The sequence below is a fragment of the Syngnathus floridae genome, chromosome 19 (genome assembly GCF_059516105.1).
Source record: "Syngnathus floridae isolate MCC-2025c chromosome 19, RoL_Sflo_1.0, whole genome shotgun sequence".
Lineage (NCBI taxonomy): Eukaryota > Metazoa > Chordata > Actinopteri > Syngnathiformes > Syngnathidae > Syngnathus > Syngnathus floridae.
This window is the reverse complement of record NC_142431.1, coordinates 7,932,501-7,951,409: the sequence shown is the minus strand read 5'-3', so window position 1 is coordinate 7,951,409 and position 18,909 is coordinate 7,932,501. Positions and strand designations below refer to the sequence as shown.

The 18,909-nt window shown below is 39.3% G+C and overlaps 2 protein-coding genes across 2 annotated transcripts in view; both read right to left on the bottom strand.

Annotated features, from left to right (window-relative positions):
* Positions 1 to 106: 106 nt before the first annotated feature.
* Positions 107 to 3,942, bottom strand: rsph3 (radial spoke head 3). The gene is made up of 8 exons (XM_088362689.1): positions 3,703 to 3,942; positions 3,175 to 3,256; positions 2,816 to 2,960; positions 2,582 to 2,727; positions 1,644 to 1,847; positions 809 to 971; positions 649 to 735; positions 107 to 458 (listed from the first exon to the last, which is right to left on the bottom strand). Exons 1-8 carry the CDS (start codon positions 3,810 to 3,812, stop codon positions 388 to 390), a joined length of 1,008 nt encoding a protein of 335 aa, XP_088218815.1. The 5' UTR covers positions 3,813 to 3,942; the 3' UTR covers positions 107 to 387.
* A 446-nt stretch (positions 3,943 to 4,388) lies between these two features.
* LOC148382032 (uncharacterized) overlaps positions 4,389 to 18,909 on the bottom strand; it is a 21,885-nt gene continuing 7,364 nt past the window's right edge. The window contains exons 7-18 of the mRNA XM_088362671.1: positions 11,373 to 11,543; positions 10,131 to 10,295; positions 9,638 to 9,679; positions 9,412 to 9,496; positions 9,283 to 9,330; positions 8,969 to 9,032; positions 8,559 to 8,704; positions 8,228 to 8,389; positions 8,007 to 8,116; positions 7,617 to 7,803; positions 7,457 to 7,538; positions 4,389 to 7,387 (exon numbers count right to left, since the gene is read on the bottom strand). Coding sequence (XP_088218797.1) covers positions 6,312 to 7,387; positions 7,457 to 7,538; positions 7,617 to 7,803; positions 8,007 to 8,116; positions 8,228 to 8,389; positions 8,559 to 8,704; positions 8,969 to 9,032; positions 9,283 to 9,330; positions 9,412 to 9,496; positions 9,638 to 9,679; positions 10,131 to 10,295; positions 11,373 to 11,543 — 2,338 coding nt within the window. The 3' untranslated portion in view covers positions 4,389 to 6,311. The remainder of the gene's footprint in view (positions 7,388 to 7,456; positions 7,539 to 7,616; positions 7,804 to 8,006; positions 8,117 to 8,227; positions 8,390 to 8,558; positions 8,705 to 8,968; positions 9,033 to 9,282; positions 9,331 to 9,411; positions 9,497 to 9,637; positions 9,680 to 10,130; positions 10,296 to 11,372; positions 11,544 to 18,909) is intronic.

Genomic DNA, 18,909 nt, shown 5'->3' with positions numbered 1-18,909 from the left:
TTTCTTACTTTATTACGAACGATACTCCTCACGTCATCCAAGCGTCATTATAGCTATGTGATGTCAATGGACCTGTATTTGTTGGCATTATAGTATTAAATAAACACGAATCATTCTTTAACAGTTAAAGGTTTTAATCCATATTGGTACGTTCACAACAAAGGTAGGTAGCACGACCTTCATGTGTTACAACTGAATTATTTTTATGCATGATTGGATTATGTTGCAATTTTAGAAGAGATCATTATGAAATATAAAGAAATATGATAAAACTTTGCAAGTAGGGGCTAGAACACTGCATGCCTAAGACAAAGCGTCTCTTTACGTTACATGTTAATCACAAACATGGTCATTATTATTATTATTTTTTTTTAAGAATACAAGCCTCTACGTCTCTAGCCGTGATTCTAATTGTGTATAGAGAGGAAGTTTTTTCACGGCCACATCATGGATGATTGCTGAAACGAACAAGAAAAGTAAATTATTGAATCACACAACTAATCCGTGACATAAAAAACATATCCACTAGGTGGCAGTGTAACCCTTTAAACGTTTAAGGTACATGCAAATGTTATGTTTAGGATGGCAAGGTAAAGAAATGCAACTAGTAATTGCGTGTGAGTCCACATTTTTTTGGGAGATACTTACTATCCAGTATTTGCCTTGCAGTATTTCTCTTTTCTAATTTGTTGTTCACCTCAGCCATTAGCCATGTGAAAAAGTTTGTCTCAATATCTGAAATTAAGCACACAGAACACTTTTAGAAGCTTCCATAAAGTATGACCTCTCTAGTGATGGTGTTATCCACCTTTCTCCACTGGGTCATAGAAGTAGCCGTTGATCCTGAGGGACTTAAAAACTGTTGGTACAAGATCAGCCAAGTACTGCTGGGTGTAGGCTTGTGCTGCAATCTTTTCCACAGTCTCTTTTTCCATCCTTAGTGCTTCCCTCTGTTGGGCAATACGGCGCTCCTAGAGAAAATGTTTTACTAGTACCAGCCAGCATTTTTTATCACGTTTGCACTCATTGGGAATTAGTGCTAGATTTCTAAGAAAAAAAAAAAAAAAAAAAAGGAAAAAAATCTAACATCAGGAGAAAAAGCATTTTCTGTGTAAATACATATCAAGCAGAGTAGCGACTTTGCTGTAAATATTTTTGTTTTTGTTTCACATCTCACATTGCAACAGTGGTTTCATTCGCCGAAGTCGCTCAAATAGCATTTAGGAATGCTTTAAATCACTCATACATAACGCTCAAGAATTTAATACACATTTGAAAGCCACCACTCACCTTAACACCAAAGTCATTCTTCACCCACACTTAGCAGTTAGATTTAAAATATAAAACTGTGCATTGCTGACCTCTGCTGACTGTTTGGCTCATTGCCACTCCTCAACCACTTAAGTGAAGTTGAACAGCATCACACTTGGCGAGCCCTCCCAATAAAAAAAACGTAACAAAACTTATAATTAGCATACTTTTCTAAACTTAGGAACAGGCTGCACAGTAATGTAGTGGTTAATGAGAGGTTCTGGGTTCGAATCTTGGTAACCTAGAATAGGACAAAAGCTTGAGAAAATAGATTTTAAATTTCTGAAATGTTTAAAAAGGTCTCAGGTAACAAACAAATCAAAAAGGCATACCTTTTCCTCCCTGTGGCGCCTCTCTCGCTCCTGTAGGCGCTGCAGCTCAGCCAACTCGGCATTGCGGAGCTCCTCAAAGGCCTTCTGCTGGGTCCTCAGACAGGCCAGCTCCTCCTCCTCCATCACCTCCAGCAGAGACTGCAAAATGGTCTTCCCCACCAGCACCTCCAGCAAGAGCTGCACTTCTCTGTCAAAGTCGAACAACTGCGGAAGACAATCACTTAAAGCTGTTAAACGTAGAAATATAGTACAGGTTGCACCCTGCATGGTATATTTCTGCAAAGTCTAAATCTGATCTGGAGTACGTACACACGTGGATAAGATTTGTGGTACCTTTCTGTCCCATTTAAATCTAAATTGAATCTGACAAAAGTAAGAAATTAAAATGGAATAAAAAATAACCAATGAAAAGCAGACATTGCTTTTCAACAAAATCATTAAAAAATGATTAAGAGATTTCAGTTGGTCTATTAACATGGTATGCATCACACTAAATATTGACTAGAGGAAGCAAAGGTGAGTCTCGAGATTGGAAAGATAATTATAGACAAGAATAGGCTCATGATCTCCACAGCAGTTCCTCCTTTGACTACATAACAGAATAATTTAGGATCCATGGGACTATAGCCAGAAATGAGAAATTAAAGACAAATTGAAGAGACGGATAATATGAATAGGCTACCAACAGTTTTGTCAAGTGGGATTTAAGTAGTGTAACATCAAAGCAACGTGACAGAATAGAAGACGTTCAGATTAATGTGTTCCTTCTTGGCGTGTGTTGAAAACTGCGCATTGGGTTACTGCAGTGTTGCCGGGAGGAGTCTTTGAAAAGTAAAAACTTTGAATGTGATTTCAATCTAAAAAAATACCAGTACTTTTAATTGATCATGTTTGACATGAGAAATTGCGGAGACATTTTTTTATTTATGCGTGCATACCTCCCCCTCTTCTATTTGTGTTGCAACATCGTTGCCCGATTTGGCGGGTATAAAAAGCAGCGTTGCTGGTCTGTCCAGGAGAGGATCAGTTTGACACTCGATGTGTGAAACCTCAATGTTGTAGCTCAACTCTTCCAGATAAAGTTCTGAAAAGAAACAGAAATTGTGTATTCCCATTATGGACTGAGGAATGACTGACAAACATGCTCCAAAGTTGATAGGAAAACAATTCACCCGTTTGCACAACATTGTGCGTTCTGCCTTGTACGGCCTCCGGAGTGGAAGACCGCAGCTGTTCCTTGGTTTTCTTTTTTTGAACTGTGGCCCTCCTCCTTATCCCTTGCTGTCTTTGCATTTCAGCGAGGTCTTCCTGCACCATCTGTACATTTGCACAGGAAATAAGAATGTTGCACAAATCACTACCAAGGCAAATTCCTCGCTTCCCTCCTCTGTGCTGTAAATGAGACCCCTGGGCCATACTTTCCTTTTAAATTCATGATAGGTCAGGAAAAAATGAGCACCAATTTTGAGAACCACACCAAAATGTTTTTGTGCACCCCTATTTGTAAGTCCAATGTAATTTATATACTTACAGTTGATAGAAAGCGTTGGGCATAAGTGTTTCCCCTGATGACACGGCGATCATACATGATGTTTCCATAAGTACTGTATGCCCTGTAGACAAAATATAAATTAAAAGCTTGGCATATTGTGTTATATCCCATGCTGTGGAAAGAGAGCATGAAAGAGAAAGAGCATTAAAGTCAAGAGTTTAACAATTCATGTAGTATAGACAAAGAGGTGAAAGTAAGAATTCTAGTAATGATTAATTGGGTCAAAATGTTCTCGAGGTATTGTAATAACACAAAATTAACACTGTTTATCAGCAGTTTATGTTAGAATATACAATTTCCTAAATTTGCATGTCTTTTTTCCCACACAAAAAGATAGTTTACATCGTTTCACTGTTTTGCATCAACTTGTTATAAATACCAGCAACAAAAGTGAGCGTAAAAGTTCGCATTTTTAAAAATATAATTTATCTCGTTTCACTGTTTTTCATTAACAATACCAGCAACAAATGTGAGCGTAAAAATTAGCATTTTTTTAAATATACATACTTTTCTGTCGGCTTTTCTCTGTATTTGGAGCGGTTCTCCACAGGCCTGGGCCGACTCGAGAAAGTGTACGTTGCCTTTGTGTCTTTCTGGCAATGTGAAACAAAAGACATTGTTTCAAAGAAAAAAACAGTTAAGTTAAATCTGCTTGTTGCGTTTTCTGCAATAATGCTTGCTCGATTGCGAGGACGTCAGCAGCAGCAACAAGCTACCTTAGTAACCGTAACCAAGGAAGTAAAAAATAACAACCGTAACCGCAAAGTGATGCAAGTGTCGTAATGAACGGTCAAGGAAAAGTCCGTGTTTTTATGGCGCTAGGTTCCAACACCACGGACCACTTAATACTACTTTTAGCAAATTTGGCAGAAAACTGTACAAATCCCTACGAAATTTCAAAATATTTTAGTAGTGTTTATATGTGTATATTTTGAACTCATTAATGATCACTCAGCCAAAATAATGTTAAGTAGCATTAGTGGTAGTATTGATTTGAGGATTCGGCACACATTTGCACGTCTGTAGTTGTTACGTAACCAGCCGTTCCAATAATCACAGTTATGTAATATTTCTATCGAAGCAAGCACAATATTCACACTATTCATAACACAAATAGCCGAACACAGCAGGTCACCTTGTTAGGGCCATGTGTTTTGGTCAACATTGAAAGAAAGCATACATTTGTGCTCAGATGAGTGCCTTCATTTCTGTCATATTGTTTATGCTTGAACAGTCACTTATTAAGCGGCATTGATGGCTAAATGTCTGGTATGCCCTTGTCTCATTAGTCTGCCATTGAGATTATGCAATAGACAGGGCATGGGTCCACACAATCATTTTTTCCCCGTACTCACAGCATCCTCCTTGTATGTACACCAGACATCCATCTCACAAAATCAAAAGGCACAATTGAATCATTTATTTAAATTAATGTTCATGCATTCACGACCCTACTCAATGTGTTAAAAGGGAACATATGGCAAAATCACTTATTTGCTTTACTTGCGCTATGGAGTATTTCAGGTGTGAAAATGCACAAATCTTCACCTGTTTATTTCTTGATTAGTAAATAATTCACCTTTTAACAAACCTATACCAAAATTCTCTATCGTACAGATTTACAAAAATGAATACTACCAATAAATGTGCCATATGTACACATATGCTCTCAGTGAAACGGAACAGTATGTACAATGTACCGAGAATGACCCCATGGATGACAATTCTAGTTGGCTAACAAGCTCACTGTGCCAGTCAAGCGTTGATGTGCTATCATATAATGCTGTTAGTACGCAGACACTTGAGCAGCTGAGTCATGACCACTACCTTTCTATTTAACAGTTTTCCATCAGTGGAAAACTTTTATTTGTTTCAAATAGGGAATTACAATGCAGGAATGCGTTTTTAGAGCTCAGCGTAAAGTTAGCTTCTTTTGCTCCATAGCTTTACTATACAGTTGGTGTAATAAGCCTAAATATGAAATGCAATCTTTTAGATGTCAATGATAATCAGTTTATCTTGAATTAAAGTGATTTGCTGTTATCAAACACGGAAGGAAGCTCATTTGAGGTCATAGGGAGAAACAACAATTCAAAGAAAAACCAAATCTGTCCATGTGACCCTCTCTGGTTTCCTTCTTTTTGATCGTATGCGTCAGAACACAGCATTTTCAATTACTCCTGTTGCATAACCTACATAGTAAAGGGAAGTTGATCTTGACACTAGTTTTTTAAACATAGAATTCTGACAAAATTCCCCTGTTTAATCTACTCCCTGATGCTGTAATCCATGCTGCTCAGTTTTATGGCCACCAATGACAATTTTATTCCACATGTAGTGGAATAAAAAGTCCATCACAACAAGCAAGCAACAAAACATACTTGACTCTCTACTCTATTTATAAAAAGTTCCAAAGTTTATGGCCATTATTGTAGTGTTGTTTAGCATTGCAAAAATGACCATACATGATAATTTGTTATACAAGTACATAACAACAACAACAAAAAAAGGGGGGGGGGGGGGAGTATTTAGTGTCATCTCCTTTTACAGTTCATTTTTGTGTATGGCTGGCAAGAAGATGGACAATGTTAACACACCATTTGTGGTGGCCAAAGACTTTTGCACATACGGCATTAAATATTACAGCCAAAACAAAAAGACATTCTTTCATAGCTTCATTTTGGCTAAAAGGACTAAATATCTACAAATAAAGTTGTATTTTATAATAGTACTACTCAGGTATGGCATGTACATTTATAGTACATATGTGGTATTCATATACCAGTAGAACATAGCTGAAATTCAAAATAAACGTCTTGCATAGTGCATGCAACTCTCCAGCTGAGTGTCACTGGAGATAGAAATAATGAAATGTTCCTTTTGAAAAACTGGAGCCTGGAAACACAGTCGCTTGGTCATGAGGTTGTCGAGTTATGTCATAGTACAAAATGAATGACCGTAGGAGAGCAATTGGGGCGCCATGTCCTACTAAGGCCCAATTATCAGGAGGCAATCCAATTCTGGACAAAAGCAGGACAAATGACCTTGGAACTACAGGTTTTGTGCCTTGGAGAAATGCGTAAGAAATCATTTCTGTGTGTCCGTTTGATGGTTGCTCAAACGTAGGACTCTTTAGCATATGGAAATTCCCCAAACACAGATTGGCTGCATCTCTGTGACACGGCCTCCTGTCGACCAGACACTGACTCGGACATGGTCCTCTGTCGGAAGACCGGCTTGTGCTCAACACTATCTAGCGCCTCTTGCGTGTAATGGTGGTCAAAGTAGTTCTGTGGGAAGGAATAATTCTCAGAGGATGGGTGGGACCTCCGCTCTACAGCAATGGCGTCATACACAGTCATGGAAGCGTACTCCGGCACAAGAGGCACGCTGTGCACCGCCTGCTCGTACGGGGGCGGCCTGCAGGGCAGCCTACTGTCTACCTGCCTGAAAACCTCAATGGCTGACAGCGGTCGGCGCTTGGGCTGGGCCGGAGAGAGCACTTCACTTTGAGAGTCCTCCTGAAGCGGTTCACAAACCTTGTCATTGCGGCGTTCCTTCTTCAGACTGTGCCTGCCAAAGCCTAAGCTCCTTGTGCGCAACAGGACCTTACAGGCGGCTCTCAATGAGCTTGAACGCTTCATCTCATCTGAATTCAAACCGGTTAAGTCCTGTTGAAGCCTAGGAGGAGCCACCTCGCTGTGGTTTGTTGTCCTTGAGCACGGGGGCGAGCCCGCTGGGGAGCTGGTGAATACCGAGCTCTCGGATTGGTGGGAGGCAGCGCTCTCCAGGGAAGAGCTCGAGCAACCCATCCTTTGATTCCCTATGTAGCTAAACCGGTCTATGTTGGAGCAGCTGCTCAATTTTGACAAAGACAACCCAGGTCGCTGCCAGAAGGAACCCTCAGAGATCTGCTTTTTCAAAGACTGCTCCACAAAGTTCTCAACAGAGCAGTCATCGTGACTCCGGGAATGGCCGCAGAGGTTCACCTCGTCCACAAAGGGAAGGATGATGGGCTCGGAGCAGCGACGGGTCATGGCAGGCTTGGAATTGAAGACGACGTCGGATGAGCATGTTGAAATTGTGACGCTGAGGCTGAGGGAGGGGGACGATCCGCTTCTCCCAACCTCACCGTCTCCGTCCGGATCGGTACTGTCGTACGCCGAGTCATGGTGCTGGGAGGATACCGAGTCTGCAAGACAAATGATTCATTAATGAGTGTGCAGCTCTGCGAATACCTGAGAACTCATTTTTCGCGTACCTTCATCGGTATCCAGGAGGTGCGGGATATTATCTCCAAGGATCTCACAATGTTCAATCAGGAACTGAGTGAGCTTTGTGACCTGCAGCATAAAAAAAAAATCTAAATATTGCAACATGTCAAGGTTTCCTGTACCGAAGAACATGACGCACATTTCTACCTTTTTCATCGTCTCCTTCTGATCATCTAGCGGGATGACCTCCATCTGCAGCAAGGTCGGCGCGATGCACACTGCCAGGTTGTAGGCGTCCATCTTGTTGTGCTCAACATTGTCAAGGATGTGATGGAGGACGCAGACGAGGTGCTGCAGGAGGAGTTTGTTGGGCCCGGGGAGTTTGTCTACCACACTAATAAGAGGAAAGAGGGTGAGTTGAGGGGGGCGACAATAAACTTGGCGCTTTTTTTTTTTTTTTTTTAAACTCAGAAAAGAGGAGTGGTTTGAGTTTAGGGCTAACCAATGCTAAGAAATTAAATGTCATTTACTACCTTTCTTGAATACGTCATTATTCACAGAGAGTAATGATGATGTCACTGAGACTCATTGGCCCACCTTCTGAGCTCGTGTTCTCTCTCCTGGCTGTCTTCCATCTCCAGAGCAGTCATCCAATCTTTGTAAAGGTTGCACACCAGCAGGCTCCTGGGAAGTTCTTTTAAAAAACTCTAATTGAAATAATAAAAGGCAAAATTTAGTGTTGCACATTGTACCTGCAGAAAAGAAAGCACAATCATGTCCATATTGTGTAAGTTTATGTAACCAGAAGAGGGTCATACTTTGAGCAGCCCGACCAGCAGAGCAACAGGTTGTGCCTTCATGTCTACTTCCAGGCCGTTGTTGAGCCTTTCTCTGAGCTCCCTCATGTTCTTGTTGTTGCACGGCTTCCGAAACACTCCCTCTGTGGACGGCCCCCTTTTCCTCAGCAACACCAGTATCTCCTGGTCGGAGGAATCAAGCTTTGATTACCATGTCAACATTGTTGTGTGATAGGGAATGGAATTTTAAAAGCTAAAGTGTACAATAATAGTGCTTAGATGATTTCTTGTGATAATTAAGCGACCTGGACAACATCTTAATTACATGAAAGGGATCAAATGAATGACTTACTGCGATGGGTTTAGGGAGAGAGTTGTCATCTGGGCACACTTTGCAGAGGGGCCGTCCAAAAAGCTGAGTCTTGGCGTCCGCTTGAGCTGCTCTGCTGATGAAACTGGAGCCCTTCCTCAGCTTCCTCACTAAGTTCCATTTCGTTTCTGCCGGGATCAGTAATGTTCCATCCATCACCTCGACAAAGGTACGCATTTTACTGAAACTCAACTCATTCTAAACGCGTCGTGTGCAAGGAGTTCCAAAGTGACAGAGAGTCTTTGCACTTGTCTATTTCCTCCCTCTGTGCATGCGGTTTTCAACTTTGCTTTTGTGCTACGGCACATCTGGCACTCGCTGTGGGGCCCCTCCCTTTTGCACACTTACCATTGAGGAACATTTTTAAAAAAAGGAAGTTGATCTAAACTCACCAAGCGTCTGCGTCAGCTTGTCCTCTTGGTTATTCAACAACTGGGGCGAACTATTTACATCTCCCTGGCAACAAAGTAAAACCGTTATTGAGGATGAAAGAGGAACATGGAAATGCAGATAGGGTGGGAGAAGGAATTCCTTACCAACCTACCACAGTGCTGATGAGAACTCATCGACTCAAAATATGACAACATTTTAAGTTCCACATAGTTTGAAAAAAAAATGTTTTGAGATTTGTTTTATATCTTTAATGTATCTAATTAATTCAGGTTCCTAAAATGGTTAAAAATGTTACATTTATTTTGCAACTTACATCAAAGTTTTCAAACTGCTCCATGCCACCTCCAATGAGAGTTTTAGTCTAAATGATAGACAGAGAAATAATCGGTCAGAATTTTTAAGCTAACCCTTTCCATTTTGTACCAACTGTAGCAGTACTTACTGCAGTGACGCCACCTAAGACCTTCATGAGGATGTCCGGACATGAGGAGGCACAACCAGCCCTGGCTCTTGCCGCTTGGATTTTACTGCAAAATTTCACTTTTTACTTAACACATTAAATACATTTCAGGACCACTTGAGCAACCTAACCTAAATTGATTCACAATCCTGCTGGAGTCCATATAAGCTTTTATGTAAGCACCCAAAACAAAACAGCATCAACCAACCTGTGGAGGGTATCACACCAGTCTGCCTTCACATCAGGAGAACTGCAAGGCAAATCACAACATGACTCCACAGCACGAGAATCAAATGAGCAATGAGATCACGCGAGCTGTCACGGAGTTCTTTTGATTAAGTGGAAAGTGTAACTCAAGTCAGTCATGGGAACAGGAAGCTGCGTCACGGCGACCCCCAACCAAACAACTTGCACTTCCCCACCTTCCTTGCAGCTTATCTGTGGAAAGTGAAAGGTGCCCACACTTTTCGAACTGCTGGGGCTCAAACCCACGTTAGCTACATAATTGACGTAGTGGAGTATATCACGCAATGTTGAATTTTTGTTCTTTGTATACAAAAAGTGAGGTCTAACCATTTCTATTTTGGAACATTTTGTCTTGTGATCATCGAGTGAACTTTCTCTTTGCTATTTCCCTATTTTTATGAAGTCCGCAGATCAGATGAGTGCTTACTATTAGCCGTTGCTGAGTATCAACTCACCAAAAAGACACTAGACAAAAAGTAAGGCCCCAGGCTAAGGCAAGGGTCACGCCGAGATCCGCATCCTCGTCTGTCCCCTCATCATCCTCTGCTTCATCTTGGAAATTGTGAAGCCAGATGTCCTCCAGTATCACTCGATGCTTGAGGCGGTAGCTGGACATCGACCTGCAAACGAGCAGAAGAGAACATTTGCTGCAATTTTCCAAAATCAATAAGCTCTGAATATCCACAAGGGCGTTTCACTTTACAGTAATTACTGTGCTCCATGATATGCGTCCCTACTGGAACAGTGGGCAGACTGCGGTAGAGAATTGTATGCAACTTGCCTCCCACTTTGGAACTTCAAAACTTTCTTCCACTTTGACTCAGGCATGAAACTGTTGATACCCACTCTATTTGTGTATTTACTCACAATTATTATTTTTCAAACCTGGAAAGCAACCCTTTTTGATATTATAACAAAATCAAGAACACTAAAAAGACATTCTGTTATTTAGTAAGAAAACAAAGTTTCTCCTATGTAAGGGGTTTCTGTTGAGTTGAGTCACGGTGACTAAATAAAGGCGGTTGGTCTTCGTGGAGATTCCTTAGCAGTCTGCATATAAAGTCTAAAAACACCCAATTTGCCTTTACTTCCCATTTTACACACCTATTCTGATACTCCTTTAAACATAAGATGACAGTAAAAAATTATATATAGAATTTTTTTATCATTAGAAAATCTTCTTTGTATGGTAGAAATGTTCAACAAATGTAGGTACCCTGACGGAGTGTTGGAATTTGATAAACCAGTTATATGTTATTCTATGTATTATAGAGTAGATGGAAATCATATTGCCAATAATTAAGCTGAAACAATTTAGAACATTATTTGTCTGAGACAATTTTGAGGAAGTCTGTAGTACCATTCTAAAGTGTCCTGGAAACTTCTATAGTATGTAAAATCTATTTGTAGTCAACTATAAACTTAGAAATTGGGATGTGCATATACTAAAAAAGAGTATGAATCATTTTGGAAAATATGTGGTGGCGGGAGTGGTTTGGATTGGTGGTTTAGTGGTTCGGAGTCCAATTATGTAAGAGTCTGTCGATTCCAAGCTAAAATTGCTCCTTGGTTGATTTTTGGAGTATGTGAGTGATGGGTAATGAAGTAAACCGATGTTGTGGGTACAATTGTGTGACCTTTGACATGTGTAACTACAGCAGGAATTTGATATAATTTGTTCATACATGATATCTCACTTGATTTTAGCGAAGATTATGACATCATTGAAAAGGAAGAGTTGTCGCTCCCTTGTTTTCGTGCCCTCTGTCACATGAACACACTCGTTCAGCAGCAGTTCTCCATTCTCACCGGTGAGGCCATGGACAAACGGACTGTGCTCCACTGACACCCGACAAGAAGTCTCCTCCCTGCCAGAGATAAACACACGCGCGCGCGCGCACACACACACACGCGCGCACACGCACACACACACACGCACACGCACACGCACACGCACACGCACACGCACACGCACACACACACACACACACACACACACACACACACACACACACACACACGCCTTCCTTATTCCTTATTATTAAAAGGACTATCTTACGCATGCCTTGACATTTTTTCCCTTTATTTCTGAGGATTAAATGCTTAGCTGGCCGTCAATAAAATACAATAAAATGTTTTTATTAAAATGATGCTTCTGTCAGGTCAGTTAATGTGGAAGTCCAACACAAATAAAATTATTCTTGGCTATAAATGTTTATGAAAGCAGCACTGGTCATGATGAAACTGCGTGTGAAGGCGAAGACTGAATAACTTCTTTGGGAATGCTGCCGAATGATGTTGAAATGAGTTGACTTACTTGAGAAATGTAGAAAATAGAAGTGTAAAACGATATTTTGGAGAATTTGCGGTGAATTTCACAGTTGAAAATGTGTAATTTTTGGTAAGTTGGAATAGGTAGGAAAATGATGAACAGTTGAAAGTTGGAACGGGTTGAATCAGTTGAAAAATGTAGAAATTAGAGTTGAAAAATGAAATTTTGGAGAATTTGGCGTAAATTTCAAAATTGAAAATTTTGAACTTTTGGTAAGTGGGAAGTTGTGGAATAGGCAAAAGATGGACAGTTAAAAGTTGGAATGGGTTGAATCAGTTGAAAAATGTAGAAATTAGAGGACAAAAATGAAAATTTGTGAAATTTTGCAAAAATGTTTAACGTGAAAACGTGAAACTTTTTAATTTGGCAATTTTGGGAATGTCGAGAATCTTTCCGAATGTGATTTGAATGTGCTGAATGTTGTGGAATGGGTAGGCAAAAGATGAACAGTTGAAAGTTGGAACCGGTTAAATCGGTGGAAAAATGTAGAAATTAGAAGGGGAAAACAAATGCTGAAAGATGTAAATTTCAAACTGGAACGACGTAAATGTGAATTGTTGAATTTGCCATTAAGAATGAATGGGGAAATTTTTTTTTGTAAATTTGCGGCTTTTGCGAAAACGGAAAATTTTTGGAATGAGATGAATGCAAGCAGCCGTCGTGTGAATTTCTGGAATATGTCAAAATTGGAATGGAGTGATTCGGATGAATTATGTGGAAGGAGAAGCGCATCAAAAAACTGCGAGGACTAAAATATAATAACTACAATTTGCAATTCCTGAAGAAATTGCGTGTGAAGGTGAAGAAGTTGAATAAATACTTGGGGAATGCTGCTGAATGACGTTGAAACGAGTTGAATCGATTGAATTGATGTAATTTTCGGACTAAAAGTCGCTCCGGAATATAGGTCGCATTAGCCATAAAATGCACAATAACGTGAAAATTTATGGTAAGTGGGAATTTGGGGAATAGGTAGGATAAAGATGAAGAGTTGAAAGTTGGAATGGGTTGAATCGGTTGAAAAATGTAGAAATTAGAGGTGAAAAACGGAATTTTGGAGAATTTGGTTGAATTTCAAATTTGAAAGTTTGGAATTTTTGGTAAGTGGGAAGTTGTGGAAAAGGTAGGCAAAAGATGATGAGTTGAAAGTTGGAATGGGTCAAATCGGTAGAGAAATGTAGAAATTAGAGTAGAAAAACAAAATTTTTGAGAATTTGGTCGAATTTAAAATTTTAAAAAATTTGGAATTACAATTAAAAGTTGGATTGGGTTGAATCGGTTGAAAAATGTAGAAATTAGAGTAGAAAAATGAAATTTTGGAGAATTTGGTCGAATTTCAAATTTGAAAATTTGGAATTACAATTGAAAGTTGGAATGGGTTGAATCGGTTGAAAAATGTAGAAATTAGAGTAGAAAAAACGAAATTTTGGAGAATTTGGCCGAATTTCAAATTTGAATGTTTTGAATTTTTGGTAAGTGGGAAGTTGTGGAATAGGTAGGCAAAAGATGAAGAGTTGAAAGTTGGAATGGGTTGAATCGGTAGAGAAATGTAGAAATTAGAGTTGAAAAACAAAATTTTGGAGAATTTGGGTGAACTTCAAATTTGAAATTTTCGGTAAGTGGGAAGTTGTGGAATGGGTAGGCAAGAGATGAACAATTGAAAGTTGGAATGGGTTGAATCGGTTGAAAAATGTAGAAATTAGAGTACAAAACAAAATTTGGGAGAATTTGGTTGAATTTCAAATTTGAAAAAGTGGAATTTTTGCTAAGTGGGAAGGTGTAGAATAGGTAGGCAAAAGATGAACAGTTGAAAGTTGGAACGAGTTGAATCGGTTGAAATATGTAGAAATTAGAAGTGAAAAACTTGCAAATTTTAAACGTGAAAATGTTTGGGAATGTCCCCAATGTGATTTGAATGTGTTGAATTTTGTGAATTTCAAACTGGAACAACGTAAATGTAAAATGTTGAATCTGCCATTAAGAATGAATGGGGAAAAATTTGTCGTAAATTTGCGAATTTTGCGAAAACGGTACACAATAATAATAATAAAGTGAATGGTGTAGATTATTATAGGCCATCGCCTTCACAGAATATAATAATAATAAAGTGAAGGGTGTAGAATAACATATGTGTGAAGGTCATCTTCTTCACACAATAATAAAGTGAATGGTGTAGAATAACATACGTGTGAAGGCCATCGCCTTCACACAATAATAAAGTGAAGGGTGTAGAATAACATACGTATGAGTGAAGGCCATCGCCTTCACACAATAATAAAGTGAATGGTGTAGAATAACATAATAATCATCATCAGAAACTCAAGAAAGAGCAGTAAAATTAACAGCTGAATCTAATGGGTCGACATAAAAATGTTCTGCCACGTTTCCTGCAATTACTGTCTTTGATAGCTGCTTCATTTCACATGTTAGGGCTGGGAATAGATTGCATCAATTAAAGTTCCTGATGTAAAGAAGCTGAATGTCCATGTCTCTCAAAGTTTAACATCCATTTAAGACTGATGTATTTACATTTGGAAGTGGTCATTAAGAACCACCCATTATCACATTACATGTGTCCGGGGCTTGGCTGCCTTCCTTTGTGTGGATTTTCTTTTCACGTCACACATATGATTTTAAGTGCATTGCCTCAGTCTCAATAAATAAAAAAAGACCATTATGTTCCCCTACTTATGAAAGTTGTCAGCTGGCATTTGAGTTTTTGTCTTCGCACACCCGTGTTAACACCTGCTTTTTGGTGTCAAAATCAAAAGTAAGGCACGAGGAAGCAACCCACACGTGAAAAATGTCACTCGACCGCACAATGGGTGTGTTGAACATCACACACAGACATTTAAATCTTCATACTGTTTTCCATTAAAGTTGAAATGAATTATAACCTTGTTTCTTTAAGAACTGTGTATATATACAGTGGAGCCTCGGTTTTCGACCACAATCCGTTCCAGAAGGCTGTTCGAGAAGCGAATCGTTCGAATTACGAATCATGTTTTCCCATCACAAATAATGGAAAAAAACTTAAACTGTTCCAAGCCCAAAAAAGGCTTTTTAAAAGCATTTTTTCATTATTTTACACCATAAACTGCATAAATAAGTGAATAGGTAATGTGTAAATAAATAATATAAATAATAAACTGAATTAATAGAGTAGGCGAGGCTGGGGAATGTATTGCCATATCTGTGGCAACTCTCTTGTGTGTTTCATTCTACTAAGAGTAAAAGATATCTTTTTAAATTGTGAGGGAAAAAAAGCACATCAAAACTTTTTTATTTTTACCAATGAAAGACAACATTTCAAAGATCATGTGAAAGAAAACAGCATAAACGTTTTCTTAATTTCAGAAAACAAAAACAAAACAAACTGCAGAAATTCTAATGAAAGACAACATACAGTATACGGACTGTATCAAAGTTCGTGTGGCCGTTGTTTGGTAAGCACAGTCGCCCCTGTCGCAATATCACTTCCTTTAAGAGCGTCTTTGTTTTTCAGGATCGAGCTTATTGTCGATTTTGCCATGCAAAACTCCCGCGCCAACTCTGACACACGCACACCAGACTCATATTTTGCGATTAATTATTTTTTAATTCAACCGTTTTGCGCACTTTCCTCTTTTCGCCATGATCAGCTTTATTGCTCCCACTTGCTTCCTTTGGAGGCATGATTAGAGTTGATGCAATCCTCAGAGTAACGAGAACGTAATAACAAACGGAGTCAGTTGGCATACGGGTCCTCTCGGCTCATCTCGCGAGGTTCGACAACCGAGATTTCATCCGACATCCGAAGCAAAAAAAATCTTGAATTTTTTGTTCGAATACCGATTTGTTCGAGAATTGGGACGTTCGAAAACCGAGGCTCCACTGTGAAGGCAACATAAATGCCGAAAAGTACATACAGATTTTGGAGCAACGCATGCTGCCGTCCAAGCGACGTCTTTTTCATGGACACCGCTGCTTATTTCAGCAAGATAATGGCAAGCCACATTCTGCACATGTTACAACAATGTGGCTTCGAAGTAAAAGAGTCCAGGTTCTCCCCTGGCCCGCTTGCAGTCCAGACCTGTCTCACACTGAAAATGTGTGGCACATTATGAAGCGTAAAATACGACAGGGAAGACCCCGTTCCGTTGAACTGAAGCGGTTCATCAAGCAAGAATGGGAAAGAATTCCACAAGAGAAGCTAAGAGAATTAGACTCCTCTCTTCCAAAACGTTTGAGTGTTGTTAAAAACAAAGGTGATGTAACGAAGTGGTAAACATGCCCTTTCCCAACTTCTACTGCACGTGTTGCAGCCATGAAATTCTAAGTTAATTATTATTTAAAAAATAAAGTTTATGAGTTTGAGCATTAAATATGTTGTCTTTGTAGTGTATTCAATTGAATATAATGTAATTTTCGGACTAAAAGTCGCTCCGGAATATAGGTCGCATTAGCCATAAAATGCACAATAACGTGAAAATGTATGGTAAGTGGGAATTTGGGGAATAGGTAGGATAAAGATGAAGAGTTGAAAGTTGGAATGGGTTGAATCGGTTGAAAAATGTAGAAATTAGGGTAGAAAACAACATTTTGGAGAATTTGGTTGAATTTCAAATTTGAAAAAGTGGAATTTTTGCTAAGTGGGAAGGTGCAGAACAGGTAGGCAAAAGATGAACAGTTGAAAGTTGGAATGGGTTGAATCGGTTGAAAAATGTAGAAATTAGAGTAGAAAAACAGTTTTGGAGAATTTGGTTGAATTTCAAATTTAGAATTTTTTTGTAAGTGGGAAGTTGTGGAATAGGTAGGCAAAAGATGAAGAGTTGAAAGTTGGAATGGGTTGAATCGGTTGAACAATGTAGAAATTAGAGTAGAAAAACAAAATGTTGGAGAATTTGGTTGAATTTCAAATTTTGAATTTTGATAAGCGGGAAGTTGTGGAATAGGTAGGCAAAAGATGAAGAGTTGAAAGTTGGAATGGGTTGAATCGGTCGAACAATGTAGAAGTTAGAGTAGAAAAATGAAATTTTGGAGAATTTGGTTGAATTTCAAATTTGAAAATTAGGAATTTTTGGTAGGTGAGAAGTTGTGGAATAGGCAGGCAAAAGATGAACAGGTGAAAGTTGGAATGGGTTGAATCGGTTGAAAAATGTAGAAATTAGAGGTGAAAAACAAAATTTCGTGACATTTTGTCGAAATTTTAAACGTGAAAACGTGAAATTTTTGAATTTGGCAATTTCGGGAATGTCGAGAATCATTCCGAATGTGGTTTGAATGTGCTGAATGATGTGAATTTAAAAGTGGAATGACGTAAATATGAAATGTCGAATCTGCCATTAAGAATGAATGGGGAAAAATTTGTCATAAATTTGCGAATTTTGCGAAATCGGAAAATTTTCGGAACGAGAAAAATCGCCTTCACACAATAATAATAGAGAATGGTGTAGAATAACGTGTGAAGGCCATCGCCTTCACACAATAATAGAGAATGGTGTAGAATAACATATGTGTGAAGGCCATCGCCTTCACACAATAATAGAGAATGGTGTAAATAACATATGTGTGAAGCCCATCGCCTTCACACAATAATATCGAACCATCTGTGCACTCTAATTAAATCATTAAATCCATCGATCAAATTCCTCGTCCTTTGTCAACAACGCCGCGCGTGCGCCCTGACGTCAGCCTCGTCGTTATTCCACAGATCTAGTATATAACCAGAGATGGGGACTCGAGTCACTGTGACTTGGACTCGAGTCGACTCGAGTCGCTGTTTTGATGACTTGTGACTTGACAAAAAATGAAAAAACTTGAGACTCGACTTGGAAGTTAAAGACTCGGGACTTGACTTGACTTGAGACACGATGACTTGAATGACTTCAGTGTTATTTAGTTTATGTTTTCAGTTTGAATATAAAATTAATAATACATTTAAAAAAATAATATCGATAACATGGTAGGAGCGCAGGCTGAGAATAGCGTTGTCATGATTGGATCACTACCGTGTCAATCAATCAGTCGTGCCCTCTCTACCTACCGAACGTGTTTATTGGAGAATCACGCCCCTTTATATCAGACATGCGCATGGGGACATGTCAGCGGGAGCGGTACCGTGAGTCATCACCTTCGGCTATCGCAATTACTTTTATGATGGCAAAAGACGGACAGCACTGTGCGAGATATGCAACAAACACATTTCTTCTTTCAGATTTTTTTCAGATTATTTTTTCACATTTGCAACTCAAATGTGTCAGACACTGTCAGCAGACGTTCATTTGTTTAGATTGAGCTGTCAATAAATCATTGTATGAGGTAATTTCTTTTTTGTTTGATTCCATGGTGTATTTTACTGAATATCAGTAATTACAGTGCAAATCCAAATTGTTATCATATTTTCTAAACAGGTTAGACACATTGGACAATGATGGTTACTTAAAGTTACTGATATCTTGTCTTTTTACTACTACGATCAGATTCTGCGGGTAAAATTGCAATAATAAGGTGACTTGACTTGGACTTGACTTGACTTATTTAAGGACTTGAGTTGGACTTGACGACCTATTTAAGGACTTGACTTGACTTGCCCAAGAAAAAAATGACTTGGGACTTACTTGAGACTTGAAGGTTAAGACTTGAGACTTACTTGAGACTTGCACATGTGTGACTTGGTCCCATCTCTGTATATAACTATATTGTGGCGTTAACAAAGTACAAGACGTGCGTTTGGTAAACGGCTCTTTATTTAACAAAACAAACTTCCAGGCGTGTGGCGGCGTGGACTTCCAGCCACGGAGGTGGAAGAGAGATCCATAGAATAGGACCGGGCGTGCATAAAAACCATGACCGAGGCCCATCCACCGAGCGCCGGCCCCCGACTTCTATCCACGTAGGTGAAAGAGAGCTCCGTAGAGTAG

Excerpts from the sequence above, each read along its gene's own strand:
- rsph3 (XM_088362689.1), bottom strand. The coding sequence starts at position 3,812 with ATGTCTTTTGTTTCACATTGCCAGAAAGACACAAAGGCAACGTACACT. Across the intron at positions 972-1,643 it reads GGCGCCACAGGGAGGAAAAG|GAGCGCCGTATTGCCCAACA; the intron begins GTATGCCTTTTT and ends CATTTTCTCTAG. Across the intron at positions 736-808 it reads CTATGACCCAGTGGAGAAAG|ATATTGAGACAAACTTTTTC; the intron begins GTGGATAACACC and ends GCTTAATTTCAG.